The sequence below is a fragment of the Pseudophryne corroboree genome, chromosome 7, assembly GCF_028390025.1.
Source record: "Pseudophryne corroboree isolate aPseCor3 chromosome 7, aPseCor3.hap2, whole genome shotgun sequence".
NCBI lineage: Eukaryota > Metazoa > Chordata > Amphibia > Anura > Myobatrachidae > Pseudophryne > Pseudophryne corroboree.
The window spans coordinates 517,918,276-517,944,402 of NC_086450.1; the positions used below are offsets into that span (position 1 = coordinate 517,918,276).

General features: G+C 51.1%; 1 protein-coding gene across 1 annotated transcript in view; it reads right to left on the reverse strand.

The window, feature by feature from the left end:
* Positions 1-279: 279 nt before the first annotated feature.
* The window catches only part of LOC134944462 (carbonic anhydrase 4-like), a 186,698-nt gene continuing 160,850 nt past the window's right edge, over positions 280-26,127 (reverse strand). The window contains exons 4-7 of the mRNA XM_063933032.1: positions 21,179-21,268; positions 14,260-14,329; positions 6,863-7,026; positions 280-904 (exon numbers count right to left, since the gene is read on the reverse strand). Coding sequence (XP_063789102.1) covers positions 650-904; positions 6,863-7,026; positions 14,260-14,329; positions 21,179-21,268 — 579 coding nt within the window. The 3' untranslated portion in view covers positions 280-649. The remainder of the gene's footprint in view (positions 905-6,862; positions 7,027-14,259; positions 14,330-21,178; positions 21,269-26,127) is intronic.

A 26,127-nucleotide genomic window follows, 5' to 3' on the forward strand; every position in this document is an offset into this window, starting at 1 on the left:
TGGGCAAAACCATGTGCACTGGAGGGGAGGCAGATTTAACATGTGCAGAGAGAGTTAGATTTGGGTGGGTTATAGTGTTTCTGTGCAGGGTAAATACTGGCTGCTTTTACACTGCAATTTAGATTGCAGATTGAACACACCCCACCCAAATCTAACTCTCTCTGCACATGTTACATCTGCCTCCCCTGCAGTGCACATAGTTTTGCCCAATTGCTAACAAAATTCCTGCTGCGATCAACTTGGAATTACCCCCTATAAAATGATTTTTAATTTGGGGTTAAAAGACTCGGGCAACGTTCCTTATTTTATGTGTATATATAAATGGTGCCGTATCATAAAATAATAAATGTCCCTGTTATAAAATATTACCACAATTAATCTTCTTTTAAACAATTATTAGATGAAGTGTTGACAATCCCAGCGTTTGACTATTGTACACCAATGGACGTTACCGCAGAATTGTAACTGTATCAAACTGCCGGCAAGCCATCTGTTTCCTCCCGCTGCTTAGTAAATTCACTCCTTAGACTTGGATTAGAGATACATGATATGGGGAAGCTGGTGTCTGCATATATTACTTTTACATAGTTTGTGGTGGAGAACTCGTGTTTGAGGCGACATCTTGGTGAGGTTACATTTATGATAATCTCTAATTCAGTAGAAGAAGCATCATGACAATGAAAAGGGTTGCACTATTCTGCAGACTGGCATATGAACCGCTTGTGGTATTTGGTGCTGTTGCGCTTGTGGTATTTGGTGCTGTTGTGCTGTTTACAGATTGGCTTCTTTGGAATGAAGATTGCACTTGTCGACCATTGAGAGATTGAGGAGGCCGGAAGTTTTTCATAATTGTCTCTAACATTCCTGAGGCATTGGATTTGAGAGCAGATGAAAACGATTGTATCTGGAAAATAATTTTGGACAAAACTGATCAGATAAATATAAGATGTTGTAGTAAACAGCATATTATAGACATTATTCATATAACACACCTAGAGCTGGGGAAGAGATGGACACTATTTGGCTTAGAGTAGATGTGATGGGGAAAGAAAAAAAAGAAACCTGCACCACAGATGAAGAACAAACAATGCCAGAAAAGTGACTCTAGGTGCAAAGGAGGAATAACAGTTTATGTCAAAGGATCTCAAACGCGGTCCTCAAGGCACCCCAATGGTCCAGGTTTAAGTTTATCCATGCTTGGCCACAAGTGACTTAGTTATCATCTCAGTCAATTTGATTTAACCATCTGTGCTGAGACAAAAACCTGGAATTTGGAGTGACTTGAGGACTGCGTTTGAGAACCTCTGGTTTATGTAGTAAGGTTAGATGTAAGATGGACAGGGTAGCTGCTTAATAGGATAAAATACAGATAGGTGTAGCCTCCATGTGCCATATGGTAGGAAAACTGGCAGACAGCACGAAAGAGGAAGTGGTGTAGCCTCTATATGGTAAGACAACTAGTAGGCAGGATGAAAGCCGAAACGTAGCCTCCATATGGTAGGATAACTGGTAGGCAGCACGAAAGAGGAAAAGGTGTGGCCTCCATATGGGAGACAGGATGGAAGAAGAGGTGTAGCCTCCATGATGTGGTAAGATAACTGGTGGCAGAATGAATGAATGGTAGAACAACAGGTCAGCAGGATGACAGAGGAAGAGGTGAAGCCTCCATATTGTAGGATAACTGGTAGACAGCACGAAAGAGATAGAGGTAAAGCCTCCATGTGGTAGGATGACCAATAGGTGGCATGAAAGAGGAAGAGGTGTAGCCTCCATGTAGTAGGAACACTGGTAGTCAGCACGAAAGAGGAAGTGGTGTAGCCTCCATGTGGTAGGTGAACTGCTAGGCAGGATAAAAGAGAAGAGGTGTAGCCTCCATGTGGTAGGATGGCTGATAGGCAGGATAAGAGATGTGTAGTCTCCCTGTGGTAGGACAACAGGTTTACAGGATGACAGAGGAAGAGGTGAAGCCTCCACCTGGTAGGATAACTGGTAGGCAGGATGAAAGAAAGGTGTAGCCTTCATGATGTGGTAAGATAACTGGTGGGCAGAATGAAAGAAGTGTAGCCTCCATATGGTAAGATAATTGGTAGGCAGAATGACAGAGGAAGAGGTGTAGCCTCTATGTGGTAGAACAACAGGTCAGCACGATGACAGAGGAAGAGGTGTAGCCTCCATGTGGTAGATTAACTGGTAGCATGAAATAGGACGTGTAGCCTCCATGTGGTAGGATGGCTGGTAGGCAGGATAAAAGAGATGGGTAGTCTTCCTGTGGTAGGACAACAGGATGACAGATGAAGAGGTTAAGCTTCCATATGGTAAGATAACTGGTAGGCAGCTTGACAGAGAAAGAGCTGTAGCCTCCATGTGTTAGGACAACAGGTCGACAGGATGACAGAGGAAGAGGTAAAGCCTCATTGTGGTAGAATAACTGGTAGGCAGCTTGAAAGAAGAAGAGATGTAGCCTCCATGTGGCAGGATAACTGGTAGGCAGGATGACAGAGGAAGAGGTAAAGCCTCATTGTGGTAGAATAACTGGTAGGCAGCGTGAAAGGAGAAGAGATGTAGCCTCCATGTGACAGGATAGCTGGTAGGCAGCGTGAAAGATGAAGATATGTAGCCTCCATGTAGTAGGATGAAAGAGATGCGTAGGTTCCATGTGGTAGGACAACTGATCGGCAGGATGACAGAGGAAGAGGTAAAGCAGAGGTTCTCAAACTCAGTCCTCTGGGGCCCACACAGTGCATGTTTTGCAGGTCTCACAGAATCGCAATTAGCTCCACCTGTGGACTTGTTAAAAGGTGTCAGTGAGTAATTAATACACCTGTGCACCTGCTGGGTTACCTGCAAAACATGCACTGTGTGGGCCCCCGAGGACCGAGTTTGAGAACCTCTGAGGTAAAGCCTCATTGTGGCAGGATAACTGGTAGGCAGCATGAAAGATGAAGAGCTGTAGCCTCCATGGGGTATATTTACTAAAATGGGAGTTCTATTTAAGATGGGATGTTGCCCATAGCAACCAATCAGATTCCAGGTATTATCTTCTAGAAGGTGCTAGATAAATGAGAAGTAAAATCTGATTGGTTGCTATGGGCAACATCCCATCTTAAATAGAATGCTCATTTTAGTAAATTTACCCCCATGTATCAGGATTACTGGTAGGCAGCGTGAAAGAGGAAGAGATGGAGCCTCCATGTGGCAGGATAGCTGGTAGGCAGTGTGAAAGAGGAAGAGATGTAGCCTCCATGTGGCAGGATAGCTGGTAGGCAGCGTGAAAGAGGAAGAGATGTAGCCTCCATGTTGCAGGATTACTGGTAGGCAGCGTGAAAGAGGAAGAGATGTAGCCTCCATGTGGCAGGATTACTGGTAGGCAGCGTGAAAGAGGAAGAGATGTAGCCTTCATGTGGCAGGATTACTGGTAGGCAGCGTGAAAGAGGAAGAGATGGAGCCTCCATGTGGCAGGATAGCTGGTAGGCAGCATGAAAGAGGAAGTGGTGTAGCCTCTATATGGTAAGACAACTAGTAGGCAGGATGAAAGCCGAAACGTAGCCTCCATATGGTAGGATAACTGGTAGGCAGCACGAAAGAGGAAAAGGTGTGGCCTCCATATGGGAGACAGGATGGAAGAAGAGGTGTAGCCTCCATGATGTGGTAAGATAACTGGTGGCAGAATGAATGAATGGTAGAACAACAGGTCAGCAGGATGACAGAGGAAGAGGTGAAGCCTCCATATTGTAGGATAACTGGTAGACAGCACGAAAGAGATAGAGGTAAAGCCTCCATGTGGTAGGATGACCAATAGGTGGCATGAAAGAGGAAGAGGTGTAGCCTCCATGTAGTAGGAACACTGGTAGTCAGCACGAAAGAGGAAGTGGTGTAGCCTCCATGTGGTAGGTGAACTGGTAGGCAGGATAAAAGAGAAGAGGTGTAGCCTCCATGTGGTAGGATGGCTGATAGGCAGGATAAGAGATGTGTAGTCTCCCTGTGGTAGGACAACAGGTTTACAGGATGACAGAGGAAGAGGTGAAGCCTCCACCTGGTAGGATAACTGGTAGGCAGGATGAAAGAAAGGTGTAGCCTTCATGATGTGGTAAGATAACTGGTGGGCAGAATGAAAGAAGTGTAGCCTCCATATGGTAAGATAATTGGTAGGCAGAATGACAGAGGAAGAGGTGTAGCCTCTATGTGGTAGAACAACAGGTCAGCACGATGACAGAGGAAGAGGTGTAGCCTCCATGTGGTAGATTAACTGGTAGCATGAAATAGGACGATTAGCCTCCATGTGGTAGGATGGCTGGTAGGCAGGATAAAAGAGATGGGTAGTCTTCCTGTGGTAGGACAACAGGATGACAGATGAAGAGGTTAAGCTTCCATATGGTAAGATAACTGGTAGGCAGCTTGACAGAGAAAGAGCTGTAGCCTCCATGTGTTAGGACAACAGGTCGACAGGATGACAGAGGAAGAGGTAAAGCCTCATTGTGGTAGAATAACTGGTAGGCAGCTTGAAAGAAGAAGAGATGTAGCCTCCATGTGGCAGGATAACTGGTAGGCAGGATGACAGAGGAAGAGGTAAAGCCTCATTGTGGTAGAATAACTGGTAGGCAGCGTGAAAGGAGAAGAGATGTAGCCTCCATGTGACAGGATAGCTGGTAGGCAGCGTGAAAGATGAAGATATGTAGCCTCCATGTAGTAGGATGAAAGAGATGCGTAGGTTCCATGTGGTAGGACAACTGATCGGCAGGATGACAGAGGAAGAGGTAAAGCAGAGGTTCTCAAACTCAGTCCTCTGGGGCCCACACAGTGCATGTTTTGCAGGTCTCACAGAATCGCAATTAGCTCCACCTGTGGACTTGTTAAAAGGTGTCAGTGAGTAATTAATACACCTGTGCACCTGCTGGGTTACCTGCAAAACATGCACTGTGTGGGCCCCCGAGGACCGAGTTTGAGAACCTCTGAGGTAAAGCCTCATTGTGGCAGGATAACTGGTAGGCAGCATGAAAGATGAAGAGCTGTAGCCTCCATGGGGTATATTTACTAAAATGGGAGTTCTATTTAAGATGGGATGTTGCCCATAGCAACCAATCAGATTCCAGGTATTATCTTCTAGAAGGTGCTAGATAAATGAGAAGTAAAATCTGATTGGTTGCTATGGGCAACATCCCATCTTAAATAGAATGCTCATTTTAGTAAATTTACCCCCATGTATCAGGATTACTGGTAGGCAGCGTGAAAGAGGAAGAGATGGAGCCTCCATGTGGCAGGATAGCTGGTAGGCAGCGTGAAAGAGGAAGAGATGTAGCCTCCATGTGGCAGGATAGCTGGTAGGCAGCGTGAAAGAGGAAGAGATGTAGCCTCCATGTGGCAGGATTACTGGTAGGCAGCGTGAAAGAGGAAGAGATGTAGCCTCCATGTGGCAGGATTACTGGTAGGCAGCGTGAAAGAGGAAGAGATGTAGCCTCCATGTGGCAGGATAGCTGGTAGGCAGCGTGAAAGAGGAAGAGATGTAGCGTCCATGTGGCAGGATAGCAGGTAGGCAGCGTGAAAGAGGAAGAGATGTAGCCTCCATGTGGCAGGATTACTGGTAGGCAGCGTGAAAGAGGAAGAGATGTAGCCTCCATGTGGCAGGATTACTGGTAGGCAGCATGAAAGAGGAAGAGATGTAGCCTCCATGTGGCAGGATAGCTGGTAGGCAGCGTGAAAGAGGAAGAGATGTAGCCTTCATGTGGCAGGATAGCTGGTAGGCAGCGTGAAAGAGGAAGAGATGTAGCCTCCATGTGGCAGGATAGCTGGTAGGCAGCGTGAAAGAGGAAGAGATGTAGCCTCCATGTGGCAGGATTACTGGTAGGCAGCGTGAAAGAGGAAGAGATGTAGCCTCCATGTATCAGGATTACTGGTAGGCAGCGTGAAAGAGGAAGAGATGTAGCCTTCATGTGGCAGGATTACTGGTAGGCAGCGTGAAAGAGGAAGAGATGTAGCCTCCATGTGGCAGGATTACTGGTAGGCAGCGTGAAAGAGGAAGAGATGTAGCCTCCATGTGGCAGGATTACTGGTAGGCAGCGTGAAAGAGGAAGAGATGTAGCCTTCATGTGGCAGGATAGCTGGTAGGCAGCGTGAAAGAGGAAGAGATGTAGCCTTCATGTGGCAGGATAGCTGGTAGGCAGCGTGAAAGAGGAAGAGATGTAGCCTTCATGTGGCAGGATAGCTGGTAGGCAGCGTGAAAGAGGAAGAGATGTAGCCTTCATGTGGCAGGATAGCTGGTAGGCAGCGTGAAAGAGGAAGAGATGGAGCCTTCATGTGGCAGGATAGCTGGTAGGCAGCGTGAAAGAGGAAGAGATGTAGCCTTCATGTGGCAGGATAGCTAGTAGGCAGCGTGAAAGAGGAAGAGATGTAGCCTCCATGTGGCAGGATTACTGGTAGGCAGCGTGAAAGAGGAAGAGATGTAGCCTTCATGTGGCAGGATAGCTGGTAGGCAGCGTGAAAGAGGAAGAGATGTAGCCTTCATGTGGCAGGATTACTGGTAGGCAGCGTGAAAGAGGAAGAGATGTAGCCTTCATGTGGCAGGATTACTGGTAGGCAGCGTGAAAGAGGAAGAGATGTAGCCTTCATGTGGCAGGATAGCTGGTAGGCAGCGTGAAAGAGGAAGAGATGTAGCCTTCATGTGGCAGGATTACTGGTAGGCAGCGTGAAAGAGGAAGAGATGTAGCCTCCATGTGGCAGGATAGCTGGTAGGCAGCGTGAAAGAGGAAGAGATGTAGCGTCCATGTGGCAGGATAGCTGGTAGGCAGGGTGTTGTAGCGGCACAGACTCCATGTAACTGTAGGACAAGAGTGAAGGAACACAGAGAGTCATCATACTTGATACTTACCACCTGGGTGGGGACTAATATTGGATTATTGAAGACAGTCCAGATTACAGCCTCATCACATGTTGGAGTGGTGAGTGAGCCAAGATATCGATAGTACATTGTACGATTGACATTACCCAGGAGTGTATCGAGTGAGAGAGTATAATTTAATGGCAGCGTTGTTCCTGGAATGAAGAAAGAGCAGCGAAATTAATGACCACCAGCAGCCATCAATCTTTTCCATTAGCAGCAGTATCGCTTTCCTGTGTACATACAATGAAGTGCCCATAGTCATAGTATAGCAGTATGTAAAGGTAATGGTAGGTGGCACCACCATACTGTGCATCAATTGTCATCTGACATCAGTCAGCTCATGACACGGCAACGTGAGTTATCCCAGTTCACACTGGTTATCAATGATAGTGGGTGCCGACAGATTGGAAATTTGTGCGGACATTCTATATTCCTCGCTCCATGGTGTCACGTGTACCGGGAATACCTTATGGAAGGCATAACCACTCACCATGGCCAACACATCAGCTGACCACAGGTGCTTAATGATCGTGACCAGCGGTGTCTGGAAAGAATTGTCTGTGGTTAAGTGATACTGGCTCAAATCAAAGGCGTAACTCCGGGAGACAATGGAGTAATTTGCCGCCGGGCTCCAGGACTGAAGGGGGCACTTCCTCCATTGTTCCCGGCAGGCCACTGTGTGTCCTTGCTGCTGTAAAACAGCCCTGGAGCAGAGCGCCAATGAGCATCAGCGGCACTTCTGCTCCGCCTGTGACCTGCCCTAATTGAGGAGCCATCTGTGACTCTATACTGTACTGGGTATGTGCTGTGTACACTGTCAGCCATGGCCAGGGGTAGATTGGTACGACGGGACGCTGAGAAGGTCCCTGCTCGGCCGGCCACGTGTCTCAAAGGCCGTGTTTCCCAATCCTCATGCCGGGCCTGGACTCTAACTTGCGCCTGCAGCAATCTGAGCTTCTGCGCATGTGCAGAAGCTCATTGAAGCCGGAGCCTCCGTAATGGTGAAATGCATTTTCCAGTCGTTGTGTGCCGCCCACAAAGCATGACCCAGCGGCAGCCAGGACAGTGAGGGACCGGCCGGGTCATCACACATATCGGTGGTGGGCCGGCCAGTCCGACATTCTTTGCGTCCTCTCGCCTCACCGTGCTTCCTAGAGAGATGACCCTGGCTCACTTGCAGAAATGGTCAGTAACAGCAGCTGCAGAACTACAAGTCCAGTGATGCCCATCATCCTGGACATCTTGGAATATAAAGGGGTTGCACCTGTTATGCTGGGGGCATACTGCTCAATATTTGGCCGACCCACCGATCACAGACAGGTTGGCTGCTCTGTGCATCAGGTGGGCTGGAATATTAATATATATGGTGACAGGTCCCGCTACAGTGTAGGCAGGTGGGGGGGGGGGGGGGGGGGGGCTAAGCCCCTCGCCTGGGCTGTATGGTGACAGGTCCCGCTACAGTGTAGGCAGGTGGGGGGGGGGGGGGGGGGGGCTAAGCCCCTCCCCTGGGCTGTATGGTGACAGGTCCCGCTACAGTGTAGGCAGATGGAGCGAGCGGGTCTAAGCTCCTCACCTGGGCTGTATGGTGACCGGTCCCGCTATAGTGTTGGCAGGTGGAGGGGGTAGCGGGGCTAAGCCCCTTGCCTGGGCTGTATGGTGACAGGTCCCGCTACAGTGTTGGCAGGTGGAGGGGGAAGCGGGGCTAAGCCCCTCGCCTGGGCTGTATGGTGACAGGTCCCGCTACAGTGTTGGCAGGTGGAGGGAGCGGGGCTAAGCCCCTCGCCTGGGCTGTATGGTGACAGGTCCCGCTACAGTGTAGGCAGGTGGAGGGAGGAGGGCTAAGCCCCTCGCCTGGGCTGTATGGTGACAGGTCCCGCTACAGTGTTGGCAGGTGGAGGGAGGAGGGCTAAGCCCCTCGCCTGGGCTGTATGGTGACAGGTCCCGCTACAGTGTAGGCAGGTGGAGGGGGAAGCGGGTCTAAGCCCCTCGCCTGGGCTGTATGATGACAGGCCCCGCTACAGTGTAGGCAGGTGGAGGGGGGAGCGGGGCTAAGCCCCTTGCCTGGGCTGTATGGTGACAGGTCCCGCTACAGTGTTGGCAGGTGGAGGGGGAAGCGGGGCTAAGCCCTTTGCCTGGGCTGTATGGTGACAGGTCCCGCTACAGTGTTGGCAGGTGGAGGGAGCGGGGCTAAGCCCCTCGCCTGGGCTGTATGGTGACAGGTCCCGCTACAGTGTAGGCAGGTGGAGGGAGGAGGGCTAAGCCCCTCGCCTGGGCTGTATGGTGACAGGTCCCGCTACAGTGTAGGCAGGTGGAGGGGGGAGCGGGGCTAAGCCCCTTGCCTGGGCTGTATGGTGACAGGTCCCGCTACAGTGTTGGCAGGTGGAGGGGGAAGCGGGGCTAAGCCCCTTGCCTGGGCTGTATGGTGACAGGTCCCGCTACAGTGTTGGCAGGTGGAGGGAGCGGGGCTAAGCCCCTCGCCTGGGCTGTATGGTGACAGGTCCCGCTACAGTGTAGGCAGGTGGAGGGAGGAGGGCTAAGCCCCTCGCCTGGGCTGTATGGTGACAGGTCCCGCTACAGTGTAGGCAGGTGGAGGGAGGAGGGCTAAGCCCCTCGCCTGGGCTGTATGGTGACAGGTCCCGCTACAGTGTAGGCAGGTGGAGGGGGGAGCGGGTCTAAGCCCCTCGCCTGGGCTGTATGGTGACAGGTCCCGCTACAGTGTAGGCAGGTGGAGGGGGGAGCGGGGCTAAGCCCCTCGCCTGGACTGTATGGTGACAGGTCCCGCTACAGTGTAGGCAGGTGGCGGGGGGAGCGGGGCTAAGCCCCTCGCCTGGGCTGTATGGTGACAGGTCCCGCTACAGTGTTGGCAGGTGGAGGAGGGAGCGGGGCTAAGCCCCTCGCCTGGGTTGTATGGTGACAGGTTCCACTACAGTGTAGGCAGGAGGAGGGGGGGAGCGGGGCTAAGCCCCTCGCCTGGGCTGTATGGTGACAGGTCCCGCTACAGTGTAGGCAGGTGGGGGGAGCGGGTCTAAGCCCCTCGCCTGGGCTGTATGGTGACAGGTCCCGCTACAGTGTAGGCAGGTGGAGGGAGCGGGGCTAAGCCCCTCGCCTGGGCTTTATGGTGACAGATCCCGCTACAGTGTAGGCAGGTGGAGGGGGGAGCGGGGCTAAGCCCCTCGCCTGGGCTGTATGGTGACAGGTCCCGCTACAGTGTAGGCAGGTGGAGGGGGGAGCGGAGCTAAGCCCCTCGCCTGGGCTGTATGGTGAAAGGTCCCGCTACAGTGGAGGGGGGGAGCGGGGCTAAGCCCCTCGCCTGGGCTGTATGGTGAAAGGTCCCGCTACAGTGTAGGCAGGTGGAGGGGGAGCGAGGCTAAGCCCCTCGCCTGGGCTGTATGGTGACAGGTCCCGCTACAGTGTTGGCAGGTGGAGGAGGGAGCGGGGCTAAGCCCCTCGCTTGGGCTGTATGGTGACAGATCCCGCTACAGTGTAGGCAGGTGGAGGAGCGAGCGGGTCTAAGCTCCTCGCCTGGACTGTATGGTGACAGGTGCCGCTATAGTGTTGGCAGGTGGAGGGGGAAGCGGGGCTAAGCCCCTCGCCTGGGCTGTATGGTGACAGGTCCCGCTACAGTGTAGGCAGGTGGTGGAGGGAGCGGGGCTAAGCCCCTCGCCTGGGCTGTATGGTGACAGGTCCCGCTACAGTGTTGGCAGGTGGAGGGGGGAGCGGGGCTAAGCCCCTCGCCTGGGCTGTATAGTGACAGGTCCCGCTACAGTGTAGGCATGTGGAGGGGTAAGCGGGGCTAAGCCCCTTGCCTGGGCTGTATGGTGACAGGTCCCGCTACAGTATAGGCAGGTGGAGGGGGGAGCGGGGCTAAGCCCCTCGCCTGGACTGTATGGTGACAGGTCCCGCTACAGTGTAGGCTTGTGGAGGGGTAAGCGGGGCTAAGCCCCTTGCCAGGGCTGTATGGTGACAGGTCCCGCTACAGTGTAGGCAGGTGGAGGGGGGAGCGGGGCTAAGCCCCTCGCCTGGACTGTATGGTGACAGGTCCCGCTACAGTGTAGGCAGGTGGAGGGGGAGCGAGGCTAAGCCCCTCGCCTGGGCTGTATGGTGACAGGTCCCGCTACAGTGTAGGCAGGTGGAGGGGGAGCGAGGCTAAGCCCCTCGCCTGGACTGTATGGTGACAGGTCCCGCTACAGTGTAGGCAGGTGGAGGGGTAAGCGGGGCTAAGCCCCTTGCCTGGGCTGTATGGTGACAGGTCCCGCTACAGTGTTGGCAGGTGGAGGGGGAGCGAGGCTAAGCCCCTCACCTGGGCTGTATGGTGACAGGTCCCGCTACAGTGTTGGCAGGTGGAGGGGGGAGTGGGGCTAAGCCACTCGCCTGGGCTGTATGGTGACAGGTCCCGCTACAGTGTAGGCAGGTGGAGGGGGAGCGAGGCTAAGCCCCTCGCCTGGACTGTATGGTGACAGGTCCCGCTACAGTGTAGGCATGTGGAGGGGTAAGCGGGGCTAAGCCCCTTGCCTGGGCTGTATGGTGACAGGTCCCGCTACAGTGTAGGCAGGTGGAGGGGGGAGCGGGGCTAAGCCCCTCGCCTGGGCTGTATGGTGACAGGTCCCGCTACAGTGTAGGCAGGTGGAGGGGGGAGCGGGGCTAAGCCCCTCACCTGGGCTGTATGGTGACAGGTCCCGCTACAGTGTAGGCATGTGGAGGGGGAGCGGGGCTAAGCCCCTTGCCTGGGCTGTATGGTAACAGGTCCCGCTACAGTGTAGGCATGTGGAGGGGGGAGCGGGGCTAAGCCCCTTGCCTGGGCTGTATGGTAACAGGTCCCGCTACAGTGTAGGCATGTGGAGTGAGCGGGTCTAAGCTCCTCGCCTGGGCTGTATGGTGACAGGTCCCGCTACAGTGTAGGCAGGTGGAGGGAGCGGGGCTAAGCCCCTCGCCTGGGCTGTATGGTGACAGGTCCCGCTACAGTGTAGGCAGGTGGAGGGAGGGAGCGGGTCTAAGCCCCTCGCCTGGGCTGTTTGGTGACAGGTCCCGCTACAGTGTAGGCAGGTGGAGGGGGGGAGCGGGGCTAAGCCCATCACCTGGGCTGTATGGTGACAGGTCCCGCTACAGTGTAGGCAGGTGGAGGGAGCGGGGCTAAGCCCCTCGCCTGGGCTGTATGGTGACAGGTCCCGCTATAGTGTTGGCAGCTGGAGGGAGCGGGGCTAAGCCCCTCGCCTGGGCTGTATGGTGACAGGTCCCGCTACAGTGTTGGCAAGTGGAGGGGGGGAGCGGGGCTAAGCCCCTCGCCTGGGCTGTATGGTGACAGGTCCCGCTACAGTGTAGGCAGGTGGAGGGGGGAGCGGGTCTAAGCCCCTCGCCTAGGCTGTATGGTGACAGGTCCCGCTACAGTGTAGGCAGGTGGCGGGGGGCGCGGGTCTAAGCCCCTCACCTAGGCTGTATGGTGACAGGTCCCGCTACAGTGTAGGCAGGTGGCGGGGGGAGCGGGGCTAAGCCCCTCGCCTGGGCTGTTTAGTGACAGGTCCCGCTACAGTGTAGGCAGGTGGAGGGGGGAGCGGGTCTAAGCCCCTCGCCTGGGCTGTATGGTGACAGGTCCCGCTACAGTGTAGGCATGTGGAGGGGGGAGCGGGGCTAAGCCCCTCGCCTGGGCTGTATGGTGACAGGTCCCGCTACAGTGTAGGCAGGTGGAGGGGGGAGCGGGGCTAAGCCCCTCGCCTGGGCTGTATGGTGACAGGTCCCGCTACAGTGTAGGCAGGTGGAGGGGGGAGCGGGGCTAAGCCCCTCGCCTGGGCTGTATGGTGACAGGTCCCGCTACAGTGTAGGCAGGTGGAGGGGGGAGCGGGTCTAAGCCCCTCGCCTGGGCTGTATGGTGACAGGTCCCGCTACAGTGTAGGCAGGTCGAGGGGTAAGCGGGGCTAAGCCCCTCGCCTGGTCATATGGTGACAGGTCCCGCAGGATAATGCTCTTTACAGTGATGGAATGTTCCAGCAGGATAATGCTCCTTACAGTGATGTTAGGGCCATACTTTAAGCTGGGGACACTGGCCCTCATTCCGAGTTGTTCGCTCGGTAAATTTCATTGCATCGCAGCGATTTTCCGCTTAGTGCGCATGCGCAATGTCCGCACTGCGACTGCGCCAAGTAAATTTGCTATGCAGTTAGTATTTTTACTCACGGCTTTTTCTTCGCTCAGGCGATCGTAGTGTGATTGACAGGAAATGGGTGTTTCTGGGCGGTAACAGGCCGTTTTATGGGCGTGTGGGAAAAAACGCTGTCGTTTCCGGAAAAAACGCAGGAGTGGCTGGAGAAACGGGGGAGTGTTTGTGACGTCAAGCCAGGAACGACAATCACTGAACTGATCGCAGATGACGAGTAAGTGTGGAGCTACTCAGAAACTGCTAAAAAGTTTGTAATCGCAAAATTGCGAATCTTTCGTTCGCAATTTTAAGAAACTAAGATTCACTCCCAGTAGGCAGCGGCTTAGCGTGAGCAACTCTGCTAAAATCGCCTTGCGAGCGATCAACTCGGAATGACCTCCACTAGACCATGCATGGCCAACAGGTGGCTCTCCAGCTGTTGGGAAACTACACATCCCATTGTGCCCTGCCAAAGTTTAAGTATTCCCTAATAGCAAAACTGTGGCAGGGCATGCTGGGACTTGTAGTTTTACAACAGCTGGAGAGGCACAGGTCGGCCAGGTCTGCACTAGGTGATATATCTCTAGCAGGTCGGTGTCTGATGGTAAGTCCTTACTAAGGAAACCCCATCCCTCTACTGGACATTACAGAAGGAGCCTATTTATCAACATGGCAGCAGTATGGTCACAGTACTGATAACAGCATCTCAGGGTGGTAATAACGGAGGAGGAATCTACGGCTTCTGGATGGGAAGTGTTATTTATATAGCTATACATGTATATATTTCTGTGTAGATACATTGATGAGATCTGTCATGTTTATCACTGATGAGTACTAGTTTGATAACTAGGCGCAGACGTGTTCAGGCAAGAAGTTTTTTAACAACAATGGCCACGATTCAATTCTCAGAGAGTTAAATAGCGCTGGGCATTAGCTCCCGGAGCTATTCAATACAGCGCAATGGTAAGTCGGAGAATACCCGTTCTCCCGGACTAAAACAGGGTGTTTTGTCGGAAGAACCAGAATTCTCCGACTTAAGTGCCCGGTACGAGGCAGGTTCCACCGCGCTAAAGTCAGAAATCAGCATCGGGCCGGCGCTTTTGTCTGATTTCTGCTCGCACCCCTCCAGGGATGCAAGAAGAAATCCCGTCATCGGGTGTCACAGGGCCCTGAATAGGAATTGCATCGCGCCCCATGTGTTTATATTAATAACTAATTCCTTATGAGAAGAGTGTATGAATGGGAGAGGGGTTACCGGGAATGGAGACTTCATTTAATACTCCGGAGATCATCGACAGCTGTGATGTGTTGGCCGACTCCATGATCTGTGGAAAAAGACACAAATAATCTCACACCTGTCTCCTGTGCGCCACACCTGTCTCCTGTGCGCCACACCTGTCTCCTGTGCATCACACCTGTCTCCTGTGCATCACACCTGTCTCCTGTATATTACACCTGTCTCCTGTGCATTACACCTGTCTCCTGTATATTACACCTGTCTCCTGTGCGCCACACCTGTCTCCTGTGCGCCACACCTGTCTCCTGTGCATCACACCTGTGTCCTGTGCGCCACACCTGTGTCCTGTGCATCACACCTGTGTCCTGTGCGCCACACCTGTCTCCTGTGCGCCACACCTGTGTCCTGTGCATCACACCTGTGTCCTGTGCGCCACACCTGTCTCCTATACACCACACCTGTCTCCTGTGCTTCACACCTGTCTCCTGTGCGCCACACCTGTCTCCTGTGCGCCACACCTGTCTCCTGTGCGTCATACCTGTCTCCTGTACGTCACATCATCTGTACCTCACACCTGTCTCCTGTACATCACACCTGTCTCCTGTACATCACACCTGTCTCCTGTACATTACACCTGTCTCCTATACGTCACACCTTTCTCCTGTGCGTCACACCTGTCCCCTGTACGTCACATTGTCTGTACCTCACACCTGTCTCCTGTGCGTCACACCTGTCTCCTGTGCGTCACACCTGTCTCCTGTGCGCCGCACCTGTCTCCTGTGCTCCGCACCTGTCTCCTGTGCGCCACACCTGTCTCCTGTGCGCCACACCTGTCTCCTGTGCGCCACACCTGTCTCCTGTGCGTCATACCTGTCTCCTGTGCGTCACACCTGTCTCCTGTGCTTCACACCTGTCTCCTGTGCATCACACCTGTCTCCTGTGCATCACACCTGTCTCCTGTGCTCCACACCTGTCTCCTGTGCTCCACACCTGTCTCCTGTACATTACACCTGTCTCCTGTGCTTCACACCTGTCTCCTGTGCTTCACAGCTGTCTCCTGTGCGCCACACCTGTCTCCTGTGCGCCACACCTGTCTCCTGTGCATCACACCTGTGTCCTGTGCGCCACACCTGTGTCCTGTGCTTCACACCTGCCTCCGTGCTTCACAGCTGTCTCCTGTACATCACACCTGTCTCCTGTGCGTCACACCTGTCTCCTGTGCATCACACCTGTGTCCTGTGCATCACACCTGTCTCCTGTACGCCACACCTGTCTCCTGTGCATCACACCTGTCTTCTGTGCGTCACACCTGTGTCCTGTGCATCGCACCTGTGTCCTGTGCATCGCACCTGTCTCCTGTGCATCGCACCTGTCTCCTGTGCATCGCACCTGTCTCCTGTGCATCGCACCTGTCTCCTGTGCATCGCACCTGTCTCCTGTACGCCACACCTGTCTCCTGTGCATCGCACCTCTCTACTGTGCGTCACACCTCTCTCCTGTGCGTCACACCTGTCTCCTGTGCGCCACACCTGTCTCCTGTGCGCCACACCTGTCTCCTGTGCGCCACACCTGTCTCCTATACGTCACACCTGTCTCCTGTACATGACACCTGTCTCCTGTACATGACACCTGTCTCCTGTACATGACACCTGTCTCCTGTACATGACACCTGTCTCCTGTACGTCACACCTGTCTCCTGTACGTTACAGCTGTCTCCTGTACATGACACCTGTCTCCTGTACATTACACCTGTCTCCTGTACGTCACACCTGTCTCCTGTACGTTACACCTGTCTCCTGTACGTTACACCTGTCTCCTGTACGTCACACCTGTCTCCTGTACATTACACCTGTCTCCTGTACGTTACACCTGTCTCCTGTACGTCACACCTGTCTCCTGTACATGACACCTGTCTCCTGTACATGACACCTGTCTCCTGTACGTCACACCTGTCTCCTGTACGTTACACCTGTCTCCTGTACGTCACACCTGTCTCCTGTACGTCACACCTGTCTCCTGTACGTTACACCTGTCTCCTGTACGTTACACCTGTCTCCTGTACATTACACCTGTCTCCTGTACGTTACACCTGTCTCCTGTACGTTACACCTGTCTCCTGTACGTCACACCTGTCTCCTGTACGTCACACCTGTCTCCTGTACATTACACCTGTCTCCTGTACATTACACCTGTCTCCTGTGCGCCACACCTGTCTCCTGTGCGCCACACCTGTCTCCTGTACATTACACCTGTCTCCTGTGCGCCACACCTGTCTCCTGTGCGCCACCCCTGTCTCCTGTGCGCCACCCCTGTCCCCTGTACGTCACATCATCTGTACCTCACACCTGTCTCCTGTACATCACACCTGTCTCCTGTACATCACACCTGTCTCCTGTACATTACACCTGTCTCCTATACGTCACACCTTTCTCCTGTGCGTCACACCTGTCCCCTGTACGTCACATTGTCTGTACCTCACACCTGTCTCCTGTGCGTCACACCTGTCTCCTGTGCGTCACACCTGTCTCCTGTGCGCCGCACCTGTCTCCTGTGCTCCGCACCTGTCTCCTGTGCGCCACACCTGTCTCCTGTACGCCACACCTGTCTCCTGTGCGTCACACCTGTCTCCTGTGCGCCACACCTGTCTCCTGTACGCCACACCTGTCTCCTGTACATTACACCTGTCTCCTATACGTCACACCTGTCTCCTGTACATTACACCTGTCTCCTATACTTCACACCTGTCTTCTATACGTCACACCTGTCTCCTGTACATGACACCTGTCTCCTGTACATTACACCTGTCTCCTGTACATTACACCTGTCTCCTGTACGTCACACCTGTCTCCTGTACGTCACACCTGTCTCCTGTACGTTACAGCTGTCTCCTTTACATGACACCTGTCTCCTGTACATTACACCTGTCTCCTGTACGTCACACCTGTCTCCTGTACATTACACCTGTCTCCTGTACATTACACCTGTCTCCTGTACGTCACACCTGTCTCCTGTACATTACACCTGTCTCCTATACGTCACACCTGTCTCCTGTACATGACACCTGTCTCCTATACGTCACACCTGTCTCCTATACGTCACACCTGTCTCCTGTACATTACACCTGTCTCCTATACGTCACACCTTTCTCCTGTGCGTCACACCTGTCCCCTGTACGTCACATTGTCTGTACCTCACACCTGTCTCCTGTGCGTCACACCTGTCTCCTGTGCATCACACCTGTCTCCTGTGCATCACACCTGTCTCCCACACCTGTCTCCTGGGCGTCGCGCCTGTCTCCTGGGCGTCGCGCCTGTCTCCTGGGCGTCGCGCCTGTCTCCTGGGCGTCGCGCCTGTCTCCTGGGCTTGTCTCCTGGGCTTGTCTCCTGTGCGTCACACCTGTCTCCTGTGCGTCACACCTGTCTCCTGTGCGTCACACCTGTCTCCTGTGCGTCACACCTGTCTCCTGTGCGTCACACCTGTCTCCTGTGCGTCACACCTGTCTCGTATACGTCACACCTGGCTCCTGTGTGTCACACCTGGCTCCTGTACATTACACCTGTCTCATATATGTCACACCTGTCTCCTGTACGTCACACCGTCTGTACCTCACACCTGTCTCCTGTACATTACACCTGTCTCCTGTACGTCACACCTGTCTCCTGTGTGTCACAAAATATACTAGAAATGAGGAGGTTTGAGGGCTCCACTTAATCACCAGTCAAGGGAAAATAGCTGCGGTAGGTGACAGTGAGAGAGATCCACACTCCCTCCTAACGTATATGGCAAAAGAAAGTGCGTCACACTGCGCTTGTCTCCTGGCTAGAGTATAAGGTGATAGTATGTATAATGTAATTAATATCTGTGTGTGTGTATATATATATATATATATATATATATATATATATATATATACACGTGAAACAATGTATATAGATAATCCAAGAAAGCTTTTATTAAAATATATATATAAGGATAACAGAGTAATCCAAGATAAGAGACTAATCTCTATCTATTAAAACTGGATTTTATACCTGCTGAAACATAAAGTTCCACCCTGTTGGGTGCATCACTTCCGCCCTCGTCGTGGTCACTTCTACCCTTGTGGTACCACGTGACACCACATCGCCGTGCAAATCACTTCCGCCCTCGTTCTGGTCCCGGTTCATCACTTCCGCCATTACTGCTATATCACTTCCGCCCTCGTCGTGGTCACTTCTACCCTTGTGGTACCACGTGACACCACATCGCCATGCACATCACTTCCGCCCTCATTCTGGTTCCGGTTCATTACTTCCGCTTTTACGGCTATATCACTTCCGCCCTCGTTCTGGTCCCGGTTCATCACTTCCGCCATTACTGCTATATCACTTCCGCCCTCGTCGTGGTCACTTCTACTCTTGTGGTACCACATAACACCACATCGCCATGTGCATCACTTCCACCCTCGTTCTGGTTCCGGTTCATTACTTCCGCTTTTACGGCTATATCACTTCCGCCCTCGTTCTGGTCCCGGTTCATCACTTCCGCCATTACTGCTATATCACTTCCGCCCTCGTCGTGGTCACTTCTACTCTTGTGGTACCACATAACACCACATCGCCATGCGCATCACTTCCGCCCTCGTTCTGGTTCCGGTTCATTACTTCCGCTTTTACGGCTATATCACTTCCGCCATCGTCGTGGTCACTTCCGTCCTTACTGCTATATCACTTCTGCCCTTGTAGTATGACATAATACCACATCGCCGTGCACATAATTTCCGCCCTCGTTCTGGTTCCGGTTCATCACTTCCGTCCTTACTGCTATATCACTTCTGCCCTTGTAGTATGACATAATACCACATCGCCATGCGCATCACTTCCACCCTCGATCTTGTTGCGGTTAGTCACTTCTGCCCTTACCGAGGTTCGTCACTTCCACCCTCGTCGCGGTGAAACGCTTCCACCGTAGATGTGTGATGGTATCCGCTCTGTGTGCTAATGGTGATGTCACTTCTGCCCTTACTAGGCTGATCGTGACGTTCTCCTAACATAGGCTGAAAGTAGCACAGTCCCCCTCTCCATTTCCGATCCACGCTGGTACAAATATCTAAAACATCTTTTTTCAAAATGAAAACTTTCCATGAAATGAGGGATCATGTGTGGATAATAAGCCCTTTCCTAGATGCATACTGTGTTGGTATGTCTCTCTCCTTTTTCATCGGGTGTCTCTACTTATATTTGGTCATATCCAGTTCCATTAATTTTAAAACACCATATTCAGTGCAATATACAGTATATCGGGTTATATTTAGTGGACCATTGTATAAGGAGCCCGCACATAACATAGAACATAAAGACAAGAACAAAAACATAACAGAAAACACAAATTACTCTAAAAATGTATAAAGAGTTAGAAGAGGATATATAATATTTCTCGTTTTGTATACTATATACATCAATATATGGTAAGTATACACACTAGAGACTGTCCCTTACACATTATGCCCACAGTAGCAGTGCCCTGTACATTATGCCCACATTAGTAGTGCCCCCACATTATGCCCACATTAGTAGTGCCCCCACATTATGCCCACATTAGTAGTGCCCCTATATTATGCCCACATTAGTAGTGCCCCTTACACATTATGCCCACAGTAGTAGTGCCCTGTACACATTATGCCCACATTAGTAGTGCCCCCATATTATGCCCACATTAGTAGTGCCCCCACATTATGCCCACATTAGTAGTGCCCCCACATTATGCCCACATTAGTAGTGCCCCTTACACATTATGCCCACAGTAGTAGTGCCCCGTACACATTATGCCCACATTAGTAGTGCTCCTTACACATTATGCCCACATTAGTAGTGCCCCTTACACATTATGCCCACATTAGTAGTGCCCCTTACACATTACATTACTTTCAGGAGTGAGGACACTTGATGGTACTGTGAGCCTGGCCTGTCGACTCGAGTGGCGCTGCGCACCGCCACTGCTGTAGGCCTAGCAGAGTCCTCAGGTCAGGGACTCCTCACAGACTACCTGCCGCAGCCCAATGTCACTGTGACTTGATGTTGCCTGGAACAGCAGCCGCCCAAGCAAAGGACCCGCGGTTCATCCATAGAGACAAGCAAAGGAGCCGCGGCTCATCCATAGAGACAAGCCAAGGAGCCGCGGCTCATCCATAGAGACAAGCCAAGGAGCCGCGGCTCATCCATAGAGACAAGCCAAGGAGCCGCGGCTCATTCATAGAGACAAGCCAAGGAGCCGCGGCTCATCCATAGAGACAAGCCAAGGAGCCGCGGCTCATCCATAGAGACAAGCCAAGCAGCCGCGGCTCATCCATAGAGACAAGCCAAGGAGCCGCGGCTCATCCATAGAGACAAGCAAAGGAGCCGCGGCTCATCCATAGAGACAATGGCGCTGTAAGGCAGCTGGGACACAGACTGCCACTTCCCCCATAGGAGTGTATTTCTGCATGTTACCGGGTCAAAGAGCCTTCCTCTATGCGGTGCTCTACTTGGGTGCGTAACGCAAGAATGTATAGAAGCGGCCCCGGTCCGGTGCTGTATAACTAGTCACTCCACCCTCACCGTAGCACCTGCTGACACTGAGACACTTTGCCTGATTACAGGATTGTACTGTCCCACATATGATTCCCTTGTTTCCTGGCCGCAGCCTGTAGATTGGACTCTCGGGGGGTTATTCAGATGCGGAAGAAAAAGCAAACAAGCAAGAAACTGGGCAAAACCATGTCGCAGTGCAGGTGGGGCAGATTGGGAGTTTCCTCCAAATGCAGCGGGGTCTTCCAAGATAAATAGGAGATGTACTAATAATGAGGAGCCAAGACAGACATGGATGGTTATCAGATGAGACTGGAGAGTCAGTGGACTGGACTGAGGAACATAAGTAATAATCCGCTGAGGCTTCCTGTCTAATGGAGGAGAATACTCACATCAATGAAGAATCCCAGCACGGCAATCCCAGTTCTGTCCTTTTTGGCGTCTGTCAGAGTCATCCCATTCTTGGTGTGAACGATGTGCATCTATGGAAACAGATCAGTTACCAGGAGCAGTGGATCGCTGAGGACCTACTATAGGCAATAATCATTTCATATTATATTATGTATAGTCTGAAACAAGTTATTTTCATTTCGCCATCAATCTTCAGGAATTCGAAACCGATATGGGGCCTCCATTCTCACCTAGTCCCCAAATGTATATATGGGATGTGAAAAACAAAAATATTCCCTATAAAAACAATTAAACATTATCTATTTAAACATTATCCATCTCTATATCTCATATCTATCTACCTACCCAGGGGCGTCTCTAGAGAGGAGGGGACCCGTGTGCAGACTCCGTGTGTGGGCCCCCTCCTCTCCCGTAGCCGTTGCGCCACTGCTAGTGCTCTGAGCGCTGTAGACTCTGGCACAGTGCCAGAGTCTACAGCGCATGCGCGGGACTCCAAAAATTGCCGCCGCGCCATTTTTTCAGAGTCCTGTGCATGTGCTGTAGACTCTGGCACTGTGCCAGAGTCTCTAGTGATCAGTGTGCTAGCAGCAGCGCGATGGTTACGAGAGAGGAGGGGGCCCACACACAGTGAGTGATGGATTCTGGAAAAGGTAAGTATAGGAGAAATGGGTGCGGTGTGGGCCCCCTCGGGACTCAGGGGCCCGTGTGCTGGCACACACTGGACCCACTATAGAAACGCCAATATACCTACCTCATATCTATCTATCAATATATCTCATATCTATCTCATATCTATTTATCTATCTATCTCATATCTATCCATCTTATAAGTATCACATTATCCATCTATCTCATATGTTCTGTGTGTGTCAGTATTCCTGACAGGTATATTTTACAAGCAAGGGCAATGTCCATTGTCTGGTTATATGAGACAGACAAAAACAAGACAAGTGTTTGGAGGTGGACATATGTCAACATTGGAATGTTTGCGTCTTCAGATTGAGACAATGGTGTTTTCACCTTGTGTGTTAATCTATGTAATCCATGTTACACATTGGTATTTTTATGTTATTTCTAACACTCAAAATTGAGGCAACAGTGCCTCCTACTGTTTCTTAGCATTTATGTATATTTCATAATATGAACTTTGTACATATGAAATAAGCTTACTCCAGCCTATATAAGATAGACATTTTCAATGTTAAAGCAGCCTAGACAGCCTGGATGAAACACGGACTGCAGAAGTGCCAGGATGATCTGAATATAACTCAGCCTCTAGACACAGTGGGCGAGGCTCCTGAGTATGCTGATGTGATTGCTGTATTGAACATCTGCTGAATTGCTCAATAACCTTAGCTAAGTATACAATAAATTCATATTTATATATATATATTCAAGTTATTTGTTGAAGTACTTTTCTGTGAATACACCCATCTGGGTTTCCTCGAATTTAACCCACCTGTAACACTATCTCATATCTATCTATCTATCTATCTATCTATCTATCTATCTCATATCTATCATCTGTCTCTCTCATATCTATCTATCTCATATCTATCATCTATCTATTTCATATCTATCTATGTCATATCTATCATCTATCATATCTATCTATCATCAATCTATCTCATCTATCTATATCTAATATCTATCTACCTCATACATATATATATATATATATATATATATACTGTACATACACTCTACCTCATATCTATCTATCTGTCTATTTCATATCTATCTATCTCATATCTGTCTATTTATCTATCATCAGTCTATCTGTTGATGGTGTAGGAAACAGAATTCTGACTGATGACTGCAGAGAGTTTATAGACCAGACCTGAACAGGTTAACGTACCCTAACACTGTCTATCGCATATCTATTTATCTGCCTATCTCTCATATCTAAATGTTACGTTCCCTGTACTTGGTACTCCAGAGACTGGGCGGATATACCTCAAGTACAGGAACGTGATGCTGTGGTAGAAACAGGAGTTCAGCAGCAACCACTACGGAACCCTGACTCTGTTGTCTCGCCTACGTGGCCAGTCTACGCCTGCAAGACTATGTTTGCTTGGGCCCACGGCAGCCGCGTTTGAAGGGTGGATTAGGTCTGCCCAACTCTGATGCCCCCCGGTCTTAGTTTGAGACAAGGCGTAAACCGAGACGTGGCGAGAACAAGGGGAACCTCTAACTAAATGGAAACACAGGAGGTAGGGGAAAGCTACTGAAAACTACCACAAAGGTATGTGCAGCGTGGCCGCCAAAATAAACAGTAACAAAAGCATGTGCGGCATGGCCGCCGAGACAAACAGTAACTAAGGCGACGCTGTCTTGACGCCAAACACAACACCTGTCGTATCTCGTTGAGGACAGCGTAAAACGGAAACCTCCGCAGAAAAACACCAAAGCAAACACAAATAAAGAATATAACACTTCAGCCAAACAGTGCGGCAAAGCCGCTACTCACAACACCGGTAAAGGTGCACGCTGAAAGAATAGGACCCTAAGGCTGAAGGTTCAGGATTACTGGACCAGAAGGCTAGAACAGATTCCCAGGACCAAGCTCCAGAAACTTTGACACAGGACTCAGGAACAGACTGGCTGTAATCTGGAATACTCCGGACACTGGATACAAACTCCAAAGGAACATACAGGTATGTTAACAGAACGTCTATCACCAGCTCAGAAGTGCATAGCTAGCTAGGTAATAAGGGAACACGCCCCAATCAGGATGGCTGGAGGCCAGGCACACTGTAATGACCAAAATAGCTGCAGGTGAGAGTAACATAGAACAGAGCCAGATTGCAGTACAGAGACTCACCACATAATGATCAACTATCAGACAGGTGAGGCTAAACACATAGAAACAGGCTGCAATTACACCGACTCACCACCAGCGACCAACAAGAGTCTTCTAAACAAATACAATGGAAATCCTGGCATGCAAACAGAACTATAATACATAAAATAAATAAACGGAATGCAAACAGGAATAAACCACTGCTTGTGGTTCATAACACTATCTCATATAGTATCTATCATCGATCGATCTATCTATCTCGGGACTCCAAATGGACCATGGGGTATAGACGGAATCCGCAGGAGACATGGGCAGCCTAAAATTTTGGTCTTCACAAAGGTTCCATAGAGGACCGAAACGTTGACTCTGACCCTGTAAACTATGTGAGCTGAATTAAAGAAATCTCATTTTCACTATTGAAGAAGCCTGGTGAGTGCGTTCCTTGTCACTTTCTCTCTCTCTCTCTCTCTTCCTTTTCATGTGCTGGTCGCTCTGTTGAAATACTCTAGGTCAGCTGTGACAAGATGGCTTCGAATCCTCACGAGGAGGCCGAGTGTTATTCTTTTCCCGCCGTGGATAGAATAAAGTGAGAGTCAACCCCTGCCCGGCATGGGGCCCTGTCACAGAGGATCTTATACAGGAAGCTAAGTGATATTTTAATTATATATGTTGATTATACTTGCATTACATGCGCATGGGGGAGTGCTTGTATTCGGAAATGGTTGATTACCTTGTCATCCGATATAATTACCCTGGGAAGAGATGGGATACTCCTTAAGTTGGGTCATATCTAGAACATGGTAGCATACGGCCGGGGATTCTTGGGTTCGTGAGCCAAGTCCAAGGCAGTCTCGGTTGAGAGGGCGTTGTGGATTCACTAAACGGTTGCTACCGCTGACTCCGAGATGAGATGGAGTCTCTTTCCTGGGGAAGTGAAGCCTGGTTTGGTGATGGCTTTGTGAATATGCTTGTGGCGTATGCCACTGGTAAGTCTACTTTCTTGCCCTAGGTTACCTCACTAAGGTGAATGACGCATTCTTGTAGGCTGCAGTCATTTCGACCGAATGGATAAGGATTCCCCTTTTCTTTGCAGGAAAAGGAGGGTGAAAGGAGGTAAGAGGTCAGCTACCTTGTTTTCAGGTTCACAGGAGCAGAATTCATCCTATGTTTCTGCCAGGTCCATCACAGTATGTTGGGACTATCTTGCAGGAGCTCACACACCGGTGGGCCCGTGTCTGAAACTCTTCAGTCAGCCCTGGAAAGGACATGGACCAGTGAGTTAAGGATAGCATCCCTAGGGGAACATACGAGAGTGGTCCAGACGTTTCCCCTCAACAATTTTTTCAAATAGACCTTACAGAGTCTCCTCCGGACAGGGAGGTAGTATGTGACACAATACGGGAGTTGTGTCAGGATCAGGTCATTGTCCGGCTGTCCCGGTCACAAAAAAAAAAAAAAAAGAAGCTGTTCTTCAAGCTTTTTTGTCTTTCCAAGGCCGGACGGTTCGAGCCCTTTCGAATCCTATATCTGAAATCTAAAAATTCCTACTCGAGATCCATGAGGGAATCTCTCATGGCACGTTTCTCCACTCTGAAAAAGGAGAAAAGAGGTATATTACGGTTTCTTCCGCGTTAGGCTTACATGAGGTTCCGATTCAGGATTGGCATTTCGCCAGAGTGATGGCGGTATGAGGGGTTTTTCCTTCGAGAGTAAGGAGTCAGAAGTATTCTGTACTGGTTTGCTCTCCGGATTATGGAGAGATCATGAAGCAAAATTGTGAAAAACCTTGCATTTTCCCTGACCGTTTTCGGAGCGGAATACCGGTTGGTCTCTACGACGTGGGGGTTGGTTTGGCCAATATTAATTTCAACCAGTGGAAAGAGCTCTGAGGATTCAGAGGCTGGTCAGACCTGCAACAGTGTCAATCCATCAATACATTCAGTTACTTGAATGGGGTTGCGGCCTACGAGGCCATTCAGTGGCCAGCTTGCATGCCAGAGTTTTAGCAGAATTTGTTGGATGAGTGGTCCGGTTTTCCACCTGGGATAATCATGATTTCAAGGCCAGAATATCACTCCCATGGCGGCGGCGGCGTGATTCTCCCCTAGGACGGGTGTCAAAGTAGGA